Source organism: Dendropsophus ebraccatus, chromosome 7, assembly GCF_027789765.1.
Source record: "Dendropsophus ebraccatus isolate aDenEbr1 chromosome 7, aDenEbr1.pat, whole genome shotgun sequence".
NCBI classification, from domain to species: domain Eukaryota; kingdom Metazoa; phylum Chordata; class Amphibia; order Anura; family Hylidae; genus Dendropsophus; species Dendropsophus ebraccatus.
The window spans coordinates 123,801,968-123,819,157 of NC_091460.1; the positions used below are offsets into that span (position 1 = coordinate 123,801,968).

Here is a 17,190-nt window from a genome sequence, read left to right on the forward strand (position 1 = left end):
ATCATTTTCTCTTTCTACTAAGTGTTAGAATGCGACTTTACACAACAGACGTTTTTCTTAAGGCCATGGATGACTCGTATCTTTTTTTTTATTACAAGTGTAGACGTCTGGAAAAGTGAATTAAGGACAACAGAAGCTTTCCAGCCATACATGGAGAAAAAAAATCAAATATTAAAGCAGTGACAGAGGCGAGCGGTAAACTCAACAATGAGGAGCATAAAAGTAAGGCTGATAAGCTGCTCTTCTTTGTCTTGTAAGGAGGCCCGAGAAATCAAAGTGTCAGGAAGATCAGACGCAATGATGGCACCTAATGTAGTCTCAGTTTATTGCATAGCAAATAGGACTATAAAAATGCAGCATGAATAAACTTACTCTTTTGCATAGAAATTCCTTATATTACCCCTATAATCAGATAATTGACTTCATGATGTGTTTAAGCAGAGCCCTGTGTACTAAGCTATATAAGGCTAGGTTCACACTACCGTATTTTCCGTCGTATAAGGCAGCTGGGCGTATAAGGCGACCCCTAACTTTTAAGAAAATTGTCAGGGGTTCGCTTTATACGCCGGAAAATGTTAACCCCTGCCTTACCGCAGGGGTTAACTGCAGCTAAAGTGGGAAAAACAAACAGCTAACTCAGCTGTCACCCGTTCCCGGCAGCCGCGCGTCTCCTGTCCCGTTCTTGGCGCAGGCAGTGTGACGTACAGTACCTGCGCCGAAGATCCCCGGAGCTCTCCTAGGCAGTCGAGCGTCTCATCGTAGAAGCTCGGCGATGATCTGCCCTGGGGGGAGCTTCGGGAGAATGACAGAGGCTTTGGGAACTTCTGGTGCCTCTGTCATTCTCCCGAATGCCGCCCCCCCAGCAGCCGATCTTTCCTGAGCTTCTCCAATGAGACGCTCAGCTGCCCAGGAGAGCTTCGGGATCTCCAGTGCAGGCATTGTGACATACACTGCCTGCGCCGGAGATCCCGAAGCTCTCCCGGGCAGCCGATCGTCTCATCAGAGAAGCTCAGGGACGATCGGCTGCCGTGGGGTCAGGAGAACGGGACAAGAGACCGGGAACGGGTGGCAGGTGAGTTAACTGTTTGTTTTTGTATAGTGGTCGCTCCATACAGTGGGGCGACCATACCCAGCGTATAAGACGACCCCCGACTTCTAGGAATATTTTTCGGGTTAAAAAGTCGTCTTATATGCCAGAAAATGCAGCATAAAAAATGATGTCTATCTTTTATAACAATGGCCGCCATTGCGCAAATGAAAGTTAAAAAATAATGGACGTCATTTGCGCAATGACGGACGCTGATATAAAAGACGGCCATCTTTTTTACATTGTGTGAACCTAGCTTGACAGTGTACAGAGTCTATCCTTATTATGAAGCCGTGAAGTGTCCGTGCAGTCCTTGGATTCTGTCTATATGAAGCCAAAGCTGTTTTGGCTGAGTCTGCCTCTGGCTAAATGACTGAGGCCATTACTGTTTTGCCCAAGCCAGACTCGCGGTGAGCAGTTCTGCGCTGCGACCCCGTAATCATTCAGAAGGGGCTCAGCCAGGACCCTGCTGTAACAGTCAGGAAGAGAAAGCAGTCAATTCCAGCTGTTTGCCAATTTACCTGTCGCGGTCACTAGAGACAGGCTCGGATTGGCACACAGGGGAACAGGGGAATCCCCAGGAGGGCCCTACCTCTTGGTGGGCCCCTGGTAGGAGGTGGGCCTCCCTGTGTGACTCTTTCTACCAGAGAATAAAAACAATTTCTATGCTATAGAAGCACAGACAAATATATTTAAGGTACCATGTGTCTTCTTGACCTAACAGCATCTAACAGTGTCAGCAGTTTGAAACACGAATTACAGCTGACAGAAGTCTCGTAACAAATGACAGGCAGGCAGTGGAGTGTGGGAAGATAATAAAGAAACTATACTTACCAGTCCCCGTGCCCCTGGACCGCACTCTCTCCAACAGCTGCTGAAAGTTTTTCAGTAATTTTTTAACAGATTCTATGTATGTCACGGCCCCAGCTCAATGTCACATACTCGCCTGATGGATTGCCTGTTCAGCCAGTCAATAACTGCAGCGGTGTCTATCCCCAGTCAGTGATTGGCTGAGCGGGCACATTAAGCAAGAGCTTCGGGGGCACAGGGATGGGTAAGTATACTTTCTTTATTATGTTCCTGCACCCCCCTGCCTACCTGAGATTTGTTAGTTTCATGGGACTTCTCCTTTCAAGAAACTTAAGTGGCAAGTTATGCTGTTTGCATAGAGTGACTGACAAACTAGTACTATTAGTGAGCCAGCATCGCTGGTCACATACACAGCTCTGTGAAAAGTCACTATAGTAATGGGAAAGATTTGGTGCTTGTTATATCTGGTGTAAGGTATGGTGGGCCCCAAGAATCAAATTCCCAGGTGGGCCCAAGGTGTCGCTCCCCCTAAAATCCATAGGATAGGGGATATCAAGTTAAAAAAGAATCTTTCAAATCAACTGTTGTCAGAAAGTTATATAGATTTTTTATTTACTTCTACTAAAACCCCTCAAGCCTTCCAGTACTTATCAGCTGCTGTATGTCCTGCAGGAAGTGGTGTATTCTTCTCCAGTCAGACATATTGCTCTCTGCTGACACCTCTGTCCATGCCAGGAACTTACCTTGGACAGTTACTGACATGGATAGAGGTGGCAGCAGATATTAATGTGTCAGACTGGAAAGAATACACCACTTCCTGTTGAACATACAGCAGCTAATAAGTACTGGAAGACTGGAGATTTTTTTGATAGCAGTAAAGTACAAATATCTGGCACCAGTTTATTTGAATTTTTTTTTTTTGCTGGACTATTTTACTTTTAAACAATTTGACAACCCCTTTTTTACTGTCAATGCAGTTTCTCCAAAGATCAACTAATTAGGTGATCACCGATTTCCTATGACAGCCTGGGAAATGTAGTGTTACATGTCACCCATACTGTCTTTACTCTGGAGGATTTTCAGGTAGGGATCCCCCCTTCTATTCATTTCAACAGTTTTATTTATAATACTCTTTGGCCGCCCTTTCAACATACAAAGAAATCAGCCGTCTCCTACATGTTAACAAATCCGCCGTATATAACCGTATACCAGTGGTTTTCTAAATTGTGTATAGAAATAACTGTGAACTACAAGTGTCCCTCCAAAATGTTGTGAGGTATGGAGGAAGGGCTGGCTGCAAAGCATTATGGGGAAACTTGATGTCATGTGTTTTCAGTCATAAGCTTTACAGCAATGGAGCAGCTTTATTAATCTGCCTGAGACAAAACACGATCTGATTTGCCCATAGCAACCAATCACAGATCACCTTTCATATCTTAACAAGCTCTTATAAAATTGGTTGCTATGGGCCTGTTATACTGTCTAAGTTGTGCATGGAAACCAATCACAGTTCAGCTTTTATTTTACCAGAGTAATTTGAGAAACGAAAGCTGAGCTGTGATTGGTTGCTATGGGCCTCATCACATTATATTATTTAGTGTTCTTAGTGTAGCCTAACCATAAGCTGTTTGCTTGGTCACAGGTGTGTTTAATTACCTCAGCAGTAAAGCGCACCGCCAGCCATTAATGGGTTAATGCTTCAAATGTGTTTGCCTGCAGTAACCATGGCAACAATGCACTGTGATGACAAGCGCTTATGTCATAAAGAAGGTTCCATAAAGCAATGCACCGCACCCTGATCAGTGCCATCTTGGATGCGCCTGACGAACTTGAGCTTGACTACTTTACTGCCCCTACCCGTGATGAAATGTGGAGGTTCTGGCAGGGGAAAAGGGGTGGTCTGCTTTAGACTACCCCTTCATCGAGTCTCCACCTTGTTGAGAAGTGGATCTGGATCTGTGAAGGAGAAGAGATACATCCGCATGCCTAGCCATCAATAAGGTGACAGATATTGTAGCCGGATTTCTCTCATATCCAGCTTATTATATTTATAGTATGGTATTACCCTCTAAGCCCAGGGGAGGGGCAACTCTCCAGCCATGGCTCCCTTGAGGTTTCCCCCACAGGGGGGTTTTCCTCGCCTGAGTGCTGGAGGATGACTCTTTGTGAGTCGGGGGTCTGCCATTTTCAGTGTCATGTAATTTTAAATAAAATTGGGACCCTTTGACACCTGATTACAATGTGTTGTGTCTTTATTTTGCATCTTTGGTTTAACTTAGGGGAGTTGGGGATCAATCACATATTGAAGATTCATAAAGCTGGACATCTGCCTGCTACACAGATCTATCACCAGCACAATGAGAGCTAGAAGGATGGAGCAGTGAATATTAGAACTTCTGCATGTATGTGCGTATACCTGGATTAAAGGGACACTCAAATCTTGAAGAAAAAACATGCATCACAAGGTTTATACCTACATCTGCAAGGCTTGGCAAATGGTTTTATCAAGTGACAGGGTCACACCAATCATAGCAATATGGACAACACCATAAATATACATCATATATACATAACCCAGTGGCTCTTGTGTGTGTGGGCAGGATCAGGGGCAAGGCAGAGTGGACTAGGTAGCTGCTCCCCCCCTGCAAAATCAACAGGATAGGGGATATCAAACTGATTGGTGGGGGCCCAGTAATCACGAGAATGTGGGGAACGTGTCCTCCTTAAATAAACAGTGGGGACAGTGCTCCATTAATTCTCTATTGGTCTTGTTATCCCTTATCCTGTGAATAACCTTGGGAGAGGGGTATTTTCTCATGTACTATATGGCTGGACTCAGACTTTTTTCAGAAATATGTCATATGGCATTTTTGGGGTTAAAAAATGCAGAGACCAGATGTTAATTGATAGTCAGTGGGGAAAAGCGAAACACAACACCCATAGGACATTTTTCTGCTATATTGTGTTTTTTGTGTGTTTTGCCACAGGCTTCTATAGGGGGGAATATTGTCATGTCTATAAGGAAATTTGTGTTTTTTCCCCAGTTCTCCAACATAAAACCTGGAATCACATGACAAGGAATCACATGACTTGTACAGAAAAAAAACCCACAGGGGATAAAATGCTAATAGTACTTTACACTAAAATGAGAACATGGCAGAAAAATTGCCAGAAAAAACACCAAAAAGCAGGAAGATGTGCAACAGTCTTAAAGTGACTCTGTACCCACAATCTGACCCCCCTAAACCGCTTGTACCTTCAGATAGCTGCTTTTAATCCAAGATCTGTCCTGAGGTCCGTTTGGCAGGTGATGCAGTTATTGTCCTAAAAAACAACTTTTAAACTGGCAGCCCCGTGCGGGAGTGGCCTAGATTGTGTATGCATTAGGCTGGCACAACCTCTCTGTCCCTCCTCATCATTTGGAATGCTCCAGGCAGATTGCCTACTATTCGTCAGCTGTGTCAGCCCGGCACATGGGCTGGATCGTTAAGACACCTGTGCAAATGTTCAGCATGGAGAACATGTTCCAGTGGCATTCCTAATGATGAAGAGGATGGGGAGGAGGGACGGAGGGGTGGTACAACGTTAGGGCACAAATATTCTAAGCCACGCCTGTAGGGCACGGGGCTGTCAGTTTAAAAGTTGTTTTTTTAGGACAATAACTGCATCACCTGCCGAACGAACCACAGGACAGATCTTGGATTAAAAGCAGCTATCTGAAGGTACAAGTGGTTTGGGGGGTCAGATTGTGGGTACAGAGTCACTTTAAATACAGGTAAAAACATTTGTAATAGTCTCCCTAATGAATCAGTGGTATAACTGAAAAGAATTTAAAAAAAGGGGGACACTGAATGTATTTTCATTGGTAAACTATACAACATATAATGATCACATTACTCACTGCAATGTGTGAGCGAAAAATCCTGGGATGAAGATGGGAACTATCACTCACTGCTTTGTTTTAGATAATTGAAGACAATAAGTGATGTATCCGGAAAACTAGATTGTCATCTCAGTAATCGATAAGATGAAATCCATTTATAACATCTTTGACTGTGAAAAAGAAAAAACATTATCGAGAAGTAATGTTGTCTTTGTGCAGAATCGAGTGCAGATTTGTTAGAAGAAAGTGTTGTTATTGTCATTGTCCGCGTCATTATTGTTATGCACACTTCTTATGTAACTCCTCTATTACACAACCCCTCTAAAAACAGCAAGGGGGTCATGAAAGGGAAACATGTATGGGAATCTTCCGGAGAGGGGTTACTCAGTGACATTACCACTGATAAATGGTATTTGAGATGTATTTATGAAAATGTCTTCTTCTACAAAGAATAAGAAGTAATAGAACTCCACACATATCTCCTATGACTACAGGCATCTAAGGCTGGGTTCACACTACGTTTATGCAATCCCTTTTTTTTTTAAGAAAACGGTACACAAAAACGTAGTCGACCTCATTTCCGTTAAAAAAACTGATCCGTTTTGATCCATTTTTTTAATAATGGAAATCAAAATCAATGGAAAAACAGAACAAAACATGCATCCTTTTTTTCAATCCTTTTTTGCAAAAAAAAACAATAAAAAATAGATAGCAAAAATGTAGTGTGAACCTAGACTAAGCAAGGAGGGCAGAGTTATAGAGAGGTGGTGGTGTGTGTGTGTGTGGGGGGGGGGGGGGGGGGGGGGAGGTCATGATGATGTCACTTTTCATTTGACTCAAATAAATATATGATGTTTGTAGAACATTGATGGTTGTAGAACATCCCTGTACTGCTGATGGACCTGGTTTATTGAAGTAAAATTTTGTGCAGATTTTAAAGTTATATCAAACTTTTGACATGTTATAGAGGCACGTCAAAAGTTTTGATCAGACCAGGCCTGAGTGTTCAGACCTGTACCGATCATGAGAACGGGCCAGAAGAAGACTGTGCTAAGGCCAATTCTCTCCTAACTCTGTGTCAAGTGACCAGTTGGGCCCCTAATATAAGTCTATAAAGCCGGACTCTTTTTTTCTGACACAGAGTGGGAGCGCTCGTTCTCTTATTTGGTATGGGACTGAACACTCAGACCTGGGGCGATCAAAACTTTTGGCATGTCTGTGTGACATTCCAAAAGTTTTTTTGTGTGTTGACAGGTACACTTTGAGAGTAGACACTCATCAAGACTATGGGGGTATTTGCCATTCAAGAAAAACTGATGTCATTTTTACCTAGTGGGAACACAGCCGGGGGCTATATTCACACTACGTATATATTACAGTCAGTATATTTCAGTCAGTATTGCAACCAAAACCAGGAGTGGATTAAAAACACAGAAAGGATCTGTTCACACAATGTTGAAATTGAGTGGATGGCCGCCATTTAACGGCAAATATTTGCTGGTATTTTAAAACAACGGCTGTTATATTAAAATAATGGCAGTTATTTACTGTTATATGGCGGCCATCCACTCACTTTCACCATTGTGTGAACAGATCCTTTCTGTGTTTTTAATCCACTCCTGGTTTTGGTTGCAATACTGACTGAAATATACTGACTGAAATATACATATACTGACTGAAATATACGTAGTGTGAACGCAGCCTCAAAGTGAATTGTCATATAGTGCCACACAGAATCCTCATCAAGGATTGACAAGGATTGTCCTTTTTTGAAACTGGAATAAAAAAAAACTATACCATGTGTACACTAAGTCACAGATTTCCCAATAAAATTAAAGGGTCTCGGATTTCAGGGAATTAAATAGTGAACATAAATGTGAATACGATATATACTGTACCTTAATATATAATGGTAAAAGACAATAAGAACAAAAAATGCAGTTCTTTTAGATAAGAATAAATATGAATATGTACTGTATTAGTTTAGTGCTATGAAGTTACTCATATCAGCCAATAAGAAGGTAATAGCTGCATAACAATAGTCATCTGAAAATGCATTACCCATAATAATAATAAAATATAGGGAATGCGTTATTTCCCATGTGTGTTTGCCAGACTCAAAGGACTCATCAGTATGGATTTCTTCTCCAGTGGAATGCTGGTGACCATTTCAATCAATAACGGTCCATTGATTTCCGCCAGAGCTGTGGAAATGAAAACAAGCCACTTGACTGCAAAGTATAGTATGGTAACCTAACCATAAGAGTCCCTCTTGTAGAACAGATGTGGCACTTACCAATATTGAAGATGCAAAAATGCCTTTTTTATTATTATTGCCTTTTTTATATGGTGCAGTTAAACAAGATAACACCCAAGGGTTCAAACACAAAGAACAAACCTCTGAGGTGCTAAGGTAGATAAGTAACCAGAGCAAGACTATATGCTAGGGCTGATCATAAGCCAGAGAGGAGGATTAACAATTGTAGAAAGTAGCAACATAACAAGTGACCTAAACAAGTGATCCATGAGAAAGGATAGATGATAAGCGGTTTTGGGAAATGGGGAAAACCTATAGGGTTATCTAGTGGGACTATATAGATTGTTGATATTATTTACTTGGGGGAGCTATATAACAGGGGGATGCCTACATGGGTGGGGGGTGGAATATGCCTACAGGGGGACTACCTATATTGGAAATATTATTTACAGAGGGGTTAATTACCAGGGGGCTACCTACATGGGGGATAAACGCCCCCCTGTGAGTCACTGGATAAATGTCACTTTCATTGTTAAACCCTTAAAGGGGTTGGCCATTTTATAGTAAAATAGTTCAGTGTAGAGTATTAGTAAGTGTAGTCACTGTATATCCTGACAGCAATCAGACTTCCATCCTCCAGGCTGTGCTGCCCTGAGTCTGAGTCTGCCCTGAGTCTGTCCATAAGATGGGCGACATGGAGGCACATGTGACCATGCCACGCCCTTCAGTGTCCACCACTGAGCCTGTATAATCCTATGGTGGAAGCTGGGAGCGAGGTATGGTCACATGCTCCTCCATGTCAGTCATCTTATGGACAGACTCACCACAGAGCAGGGCAGCCCAGCCAGTGTGGTCGCTGTGTTTAAAGAGGACCTGTCACCCCCCGTGCCGGGGTGACAGGCTCCCGACCCCCAGTTAGAGCCCCCTATACTTACCTAAGCCCGCTGGGTCCCGCTTCTGGATCCGGTCGGGTGACGGAGATCTCAGCCGCTGCAGCCCGGCGCGCGCGCTGAGAGATGAGTCCAACACCCATAGAGAATGACAGGAGAGTCCGACGCTCTGTCATTCTTTATGAGCGTTGGACTCATCTGAGGAGCGCGCGCGCCGGGCTGCAGCGGCTGAGATCACCGTGACCCGACCGGATCCAGAAGCGGGACCCAGCGGGATTAGGCGAGTATAGGGGGCTCTAACTGGGGGTCCGTGACAGGTTCCCTTTAAGTGTGAGTGACAGAAGCAGCTCCTGTCACTTACCAATAGGGCACTTTTCAATCGAATTGCCTGACTGACGGAAGTATACAGCTTACCTCCATGCAGTCTGATATTCAGTCTTCTGATAGAGTCTGCCATAAACAGCATTGGCATAGCATTGACCAGTGTGTGCAATCCAATGACTGCATGTAATAGTTCCCCAGAGCAACTTTAAAAAAGTGTAAAAAAAATAAATTAATATATATATTTTTTAAATATGACATAGCCCCTCCCCCAATAAAAGTTTCAATCACCCCCTTTCCCATTTTATAAATAAAACACATAAAAACATAAATAAATAAACGTATTATATATCGTAGCATGTGTAATTGTCTGATCTATTAAGATATATTGTTGTCGTTCCTGCCCGGTTAAAAGCGTACACGAAAAGAGATAGAAACCACCAGGATTGATGATTTTATTTTTTTTGTTACATTATATTTAAGAAAAAAATGTATAAAAAGTATTCAGTAGTCCCAACTACACAAATATGGTATCAATAAAAACTAAAGATCATGGCGCAATGGACGTCAATGGACGCAATTCTCTATGGACGTCAGACCATATCTCCGTCCCGGGACTGGCTCCGGGAGCGGGACTCAGCCAGATGAGGTCTGTATAAGGGGATCTAGCTGGGGGTCGGGAACCTGTCCTCTTTAAGGTCTGCAGAGATTGTGTAGAACTGGTAACTACCAATATATGGTCACCATATTGGTGGATTGTGGTGTTAGTACAGTATAGGATTTGATTTAGTAACTGATCTCCCTGAGATCAGTGATCTGTGTCCTATATGGCTCTACTAGGCATTGCTCCCACTAGCCAGAATCCTGCTCCACACTGATGAGGGGCAACACCCTGAAACAGCTGTCTGTGGATGGATACCTGGCCTTGGTTTTTCCCTTGTCATTACATTGACTTATAGGGCCACTTAATATGGTGGTTTTGGTGGTTTCCTTACAGGAGCCACCCCTTGGCTGGGTCCTTCCCGTAGGGATATCTGGCTAGTCCTATGTTTTGAGACTCTTAAATGAGGCTCCACTGACTCTTTTTTTGGCATATTCATGTTTCCCAGTGAAAAATGCACCTAGGATTTCACCGTTTAGTAACGGTATAGTGTTGGTAATAGTAGTGGTCATGGTGCTGTGATATAATTTGTCTCTTGTATACTGGTATTATTGGTTATACCAGTCCTGATATAAACCAGCAGTATAACAGATAAAATTATAACAAATCTGCAACTAAAACCCATAGTGCAAGGTGATCTACACTGTCGGGGACCAGATGCGGTTACAGCGGGTGCCCAGCCATTAGTTTCTGCTGTTTTAGGCCCAATTCACACATCCGTAGCCATCTCTGTAGCATCGTATAGAGTTGTAAAAATAAATGGGTCCAGATTGTCTAAATTGACGGCTGTGTGAACGGTGCCCTACTGACGCTGCTTCCTGGGGGCCCGCAATAACCCGCAGCCAGCCCTGTTTGTAAATACTAAACTGTAAGCTATGGAGGACGATATTACCACACTATAGAGCAGGGATAGGGAACCTTGGCTCTCCAGCTGTTGCAAAACTACAACTCCCATCATGCTTTAGCTTTGCTGTCCAGGCATGATGGGAGTTGTAGTTTTGCAACAGCTTTAGAGCCAAGGTTCCCTACACCTGCTATAGTGGGATCTTGGGATGCTAAAGGCTTTGTTGTGTTATACTCTAAGCTCTAGTCCTAAAGGGAAACATATGACACTATATCACAGAAGCCACCGCCGCGCAGTACCACACACGGTATATGCCACTAGCGGCGACAGCAGCGGCACAGCAGGGTGGGGCTGGAGCAAGGCTCTGTAACGGTCTAGTGCGCAGGCGCCCTCAGAATCTAAGCCCCGCCCCTCGTTCTCCTCAGAGCCCAGAACCTGGGAGCTCGGTAGCTCTCGCGGTGACTCGTCTATCAGCGCCGGGTGTCGCCAGGGTGTCCCCTTCACCCCCCCGAGTTACCCGCTTATAGACCCGGCAAAGAGCAACTGGAGAGCCAGAGCCCCCGTAACACCGGAGAGACACAGGGAGCGGGGCGACAGCAGCAGCAGCATGGGTGAGTGCAGAGACTGAATGACAGGGACACGGCGCAGCTGTAGGCAGTGTGTACGGATGTGGCTGCGGCCACCGGGCTGGGGCAGGAAGCTGGACGGGGACTGGCGGGGGCTGTAGTGATGGAGGGGCGGGCTGGGGCTCTGTGGTGTGGAGGACTGCAGGGTCATCCTATACATATATATAGGTAGGAGATGGCCCCCCTACCTCATACATACATATGTATAGATAGGAGATGGCCCCCCTACCTCATACATATATATAGGTAGGAGATGGCCCCCCTACCTCATACATACATATGTATAGATAGGAGATGGTCCCCCTACCTCCTATACATATATATATATATATATATATATATATATATATATATATATATATATATATATATAGGAGATGGCCCCCCTACCTCATACATACATACATGTATAGATAGGAGATGGTCCCCCTACCTCATACATATATATATATATATATATATATATATATATATATATATATATATATATATATAGGAGATGGTCCCCCTACCTCATACATATATAGATAGGAGATGGTCCCCCTACCTCATACATATATATATACACTCACCGGCCACTTTATTAGGGACACCATGCTAGTAACAGGTTGGACCCCCTTTTGCCTTCAGAACTGCCTCAATTCTTGGTGGCATAGATACAACAAGGTGCTGGAAGCTTCCTCAGAGATTTTGGTCCATATTGACATGATGGCATCACACAGTTGCCGCAGATTTGTCGGCTGCACATCCATGATGCGAATCTCCCGTTCCACCACATCCCAAAGATGCTCTATTGGATTGAGATCTGGTGACTGTGGAGGCCATTTGAGTACAGTGAACTCATTGTCATGTTCAAGAAACCAGTCTGAGATGATTCTAGCTTTATGACATGGCGCATTATCCTGCTGAAAGTAGCCATCAGATGTTGGGTACATTGTGGTCATAAAGGGATGGACATGGTCAGCAACAATACTCAGGTAGGCTGTGGCGTTGCAACAATGCTCAATTGGTACCAAGGGGCCCAAAGAATGCCAAGAAAATATTCCCCACACCATGACACCACCACCACCAGCCTGAACCGTTGATACAAGGCAGGATGGATCCATGCTTTCATGTTTTTGACGCCAAATTCTGACCCTACCATCCGAATGTCGCAGCAGAAATCGAGACTCATCAGACCAGGCAACGTTTTTCCAATCTTCTACTGTCCAATTTCGATGAGCTTGTGCAAATTGTAGCCTCAGTTTCCTGTTCTTAGCTGAAAGGAATGGCACCCGGTGTGGTCTTCTGCTGCTGTAGCCCATCTGCCTCAAAGTTGGACGTACTGTGCGTTCAGAGATGCTCTTCTGCCTACCTTGGTTGTAACGGTTGGCTATTTGGGTCACTGTTGCCTTTCTATCAGCTCGAACCAGTCTGCCCATTCTCCTCTGACCTCTGGCATCAACAAGGCATTTCCGCCCACAGAACTGCCGCTCACTGGATGTTTTTTCTTTTTCGGACCATTCTCTGTAAACCCTAGAGATGGTTGTGCGTGAAATCCCAGTAGATCAGCAGTTTCTGAAATACTGAGACCAGCCCTTCTGGCACCAATAACCATGCCACGTTCAAAGGCACTCAAATCACCTTTCTTCCCCATACTGATGCTCGGTTTGAACTGCAGGAGATTGTCTTGACCATGTCTACATGCCTAAATGCACTGAGTTGCCGCCATGTGATTAGATTAGAAATTAAGTGGTAACGTGCAGTTGGACAGGTGTACCTAATAAAGTGGCCGGTGAGTGTGTGTATATATATATATATATATATATATATATATATATATATATATATATGAGATGGTCCCCCTACCTCATACATATATATAGATAGGAGATGGTCCCCTACCTCATACATACATATATAGATAGGAGATGGTCCCCCTACCTCCTATACATATATATAGGTAGGAGATGGTCCCCCTACCTCATACATACATACATACATATATAGATAGGAGATGGTCCCCCTACCTCCTATACATATATATAGGTAGGAGATGGTCCCCCTACCTCATACATACATATATATATATATATATATAGATAGGAGATGGCCCCCTACCTCATACATACATATATATAGGAGATGGTCCCCCTACCTCCTATACATATATATAGGTAGGATACTGCTACCTCCTATACACATATAGGTATGGAATGGACTCCACTACTTTCTATATAGGTATGACATGCCCGGTCACACAGCATATATGCTGTCCAGCACAGCCGCCTCCTATATGTATATCTATAGATAGGACATGCCTGGTCACACAGCAGCCATGCTGTCCAGCACAGCCGCCTCGTATACATATATCTATAGATAGGACATGCCTGGTCACACAGCAGCCATGCTGTCCAGCACTCAGCCGCCTCGTATACATATATCTATATGTAGGACATGCGTGGTCACACAGCAGTTATGCTGTCCAGCACAGCCGCCTCCTATATGTATGACATGCCATGGTCACACAGAAGCCATGCTGTCCAGCACTTAGCCGCCTCGTATACATATATCTATAGGTAGGACATGCCTGGTCACACAGAAGCCATGCTGTCCAGCACTCAGCAGCCTCCTATATGTATATCTGTAGGTTAGACATGCCCGGTCACACAGCATATATGCTGTTCAGCACTCAGCCACCTCCTATATGTATGTCTATAGGTATGACATGCCCGGTCACACAGCAGCAATGCTGTCCAGCACTCAGCCGCCTCGTATACATATATCTATGGGTAGGACATGCCCGGTCACACAGCAGCCATGCTGTCTCCTATACATATGTAGGTTATCAAGAAAATTGCTCAGAACTAAAATCCACTGTTTGGAAGTGTGCCTGTCCTGCTCATGGCTTCCATCTCCTACACAGCACATACTTAAAGGGCTTCTCCATTTTTAGAAAGACACAGTAGGTCTATTAAAACTGCGCCAGCAGATTTCAGACAGCGTTGTTTTGTTTACATCCATATCAACTCTGCAGGGAGCCCTATAGACCGTATTCTCTGTGTCTATGGAGGAAGCCTGAAAAGAAAGACTGGCCCACCCCCACATCATGTGCACAGTGTTCAGGGCCACATATTCTGTATTCATCAGGGGCCACATCAGGATTGAGATCCTTATTCTGTCCAATCCTTGCTGCCTTTTCACGTGGCATCTGATATTTACAATTGTCTGTTTTGTTGTTTTGGCCCTATAAACAATGTTAGAACAAGTGTCGGTCCTGGCGGAGTGTCAGGCGGAGGACAACAGTCTTAGTAGCTGGGTTGCAACACTTGGAGATTGGGTCAGTCGTAGTCATGGCAAGTATTGGTGATGGAGAGAAGTGTTGTCATTACTAGTCATAGCGGGTAACATGGTGTGGTCGCTAGTAGTATATATTGGCCATGCAGAGTGATGTTTCACTAGTAGAGATGAGCGAATAATAATTATTTGGATAGTCAGTTTCTGGCTTTGGCTTTAAATCTTTGGCAGATAATCTTTCTGTGTAAATGAAGCCTTAATCGTTTTGTGTGATAGAAGGCAACAATTAAACGACCAATGAGAAATCATTGATCGTTTGATAAAATCAGGACCTATTTTCATTGTTGATCCTTCACAAATTGTTCGAACATTGTTGGGTGTAATAACACGTCGTTCGGTCCTTCCCTGATCTATCAGCCAGGAAAGGACGAGCGCAAGAACGACCGTAAGTAACGATCATCGTCCTGTGTAATAGGGTGAATGATTTAAGATCGCTCGTCATAGCGGTCGTTTGAGATTATTTATTGTTAAAGGGGTTGTCCAGCGAAAATCTTTTTCTTTCAAATCAACTAGTGTTGGAAAGTTATATAGATTTGTAATTTACTTCTATTAAAAAATCTCAAGTCTTCCCATACTTATAAGCTGCTGTATGTCCTGCAGGAAATGTTTTATTTTCAGTCTGACACAGTGCTCTCTGCTGACATCTCTGGCCGAGACAGGAACTGTCCAGAGCAGGAGAGGTTTTCTATGGGGATTCATAGAAAACAGAGACAGTCTCGGCTAGAGATGTCAGCAGAGAGCACAGTGTGAGACTGAAAATAAAACATTTCCTGCAGGACATACAGCAGCTTATAAGTATGGGAAGACTTGAGATTTTTTAATAGAAGTAAATTACAAATGTATATAACTTTCTGATATCAGTTGATTTGAAAGAAAAAGATTTTCGCTGGACAACCCCTTAACTATCTTGTGTATTTTCTTCTAATATGTTCAAAGTCTAGAAGTAATATGTGACTGATCTGGCCCCCTCCTCTTTCTCACGCCTTTTCGATAATGTCTGTTCAGGATTTTCATGCTCATATGTAAATGTACATATTACAAGTGTCTACATATTAGATGCCTGTGGTTTAAGTGGCATTTCATTTCTTTTTGCCGGGCTCAGGTAACTTCATTAGTGGTAGCAATATAGAATTATAGGAAATATATATATATTTTTTTAAGCCAAACATCCGCCCTGTATCTCAGATTTCACAGAACTGTTATCCACCGAATGAATGAAAGTCGCGCTTCTTTTCAAGCAGACAATGCATTTTGTTTGCAGTTATTGTCATATAAATGTACTGCAATCAACTAACATTAAAGGGGTACTCCTGCAAAATTTATATAGATTTGAAGTTTACTTCTATTTAAAAATCTCCAGCCTTCCTGTACTTATCAGCTGCTGTATGCCCTGTTGAAAGTAGTGTATTCTTTCCAGTCTGACACAGTGCTCTCTGCTGCCACCTCTGCCTGTGTCAGGAACTGACCAGATCAGGAGAGGTTTTCTATGGGGTCTTGTCTACTGCTCTTGGGTAGTTACTGTCACAGACAGAGGTGGCAGCAGAGAGCACTGTGTCAATCTGGAAAGAATACACCATTTCATCATGTGGGACATACAGCAGCTGATAAGTACTTGAAGATGTTTAACTTATGGTACTTTTACACGGAGCGATAATTCGATGGGCGTGCTTGAGGGCTGCTTTCCATCCACGTGACCCGGAGGCTTGCGTTTCACGTTGGCGGTGCGCTGACGTCATCCGCACGCAGCACCGTCGTCTTCCGGATTTCGCACATGCGCAGTGTGTCGGCTCCCGCCGTACTGCGCATGTGCGGACTACAGAAGACGTCTGCACTGTGTGCGGATGGTGTCAGCGCGCCGCCGACGTGAAACGCAAGCCGCTGGGTCACGTGGATGGAAGGCAGACCTCAAGCACGTTCCTCTGGGCGTGATTACAGCCATTACAGATGCCCAGGACCTGTGACTGATTCTGCCCACCTTGACTAAATCTGCCCACCGTGACTACTTGGCAGAAATTTACATACCGCGCGGGACTTACTCAAAGTAAGATTACTGACTGATGGAGGGGGGCACGGAGGTTACAGGGGGATGTTTAGGAAACGTGCTGGGTGATGTGCCAGCACGTTTCCTTATCTTAAGATGGATTTTCGGCGTGATTGGTTCCCTTTAAAGGGGTTGTCCAGCGAAAATCTTTTTCTTTCAAATCAACTGGTTTCAGAATGTTAGATTTATAGAATTGTAATTTACTTCTATTTAAAATTCTCAAGTCTTCCAGTACTTATCAGCTGCTGTAGGAGGTGGCGTATTCTTTTCAGTCTGACACAGCTCTCTCTGCTGACATCTCTGGCCAAGACAGGAACTGTCCAGATCAGTAGCAAATCCCCATAGAAAACCTCTCCTGCTCTGGACAGTTCCTGTCTTGGACAGAGATGTCAGCAGAGAGCACTGTAACAAAAGCGAAATCCCCAGTAGCACTC

The 17,190-nt window shown here is 43.9% G+C and overlaps 1 protein-coding gene across 2 annotated transcripts in view; it reads left to right on the forward strand.

The window, feature by feature from the left end:
* Positions 1 to 11,136: 11,136 nt before the first annotated feature.
* Positions 11,137 to 17,190, forward strand: part of RAP1GDS1 (Rap1 GTPase-GDP dissociation stimulator 1) — a 93,042-nt gene continuing 86,988 nt past the window's right edge. Inside the window, exon 1 of one of the 2 annotated variants that reach the window (XM_069978349.1) lies at positions 11,137 to 11,364. In XM_069978349.1, the coding sequence (XP_069834450.1) occupies positions 11,361 to 11,364 (4 nt within the window). In that variant the 5' untranslated portion in view covers positions 11,137 to 11,360. The remainder of the gene's footprint in view (positions 11,365 to 17,190) is intronic. The other variant, XM_069978351.1, reaches the window with a different exon arrangement.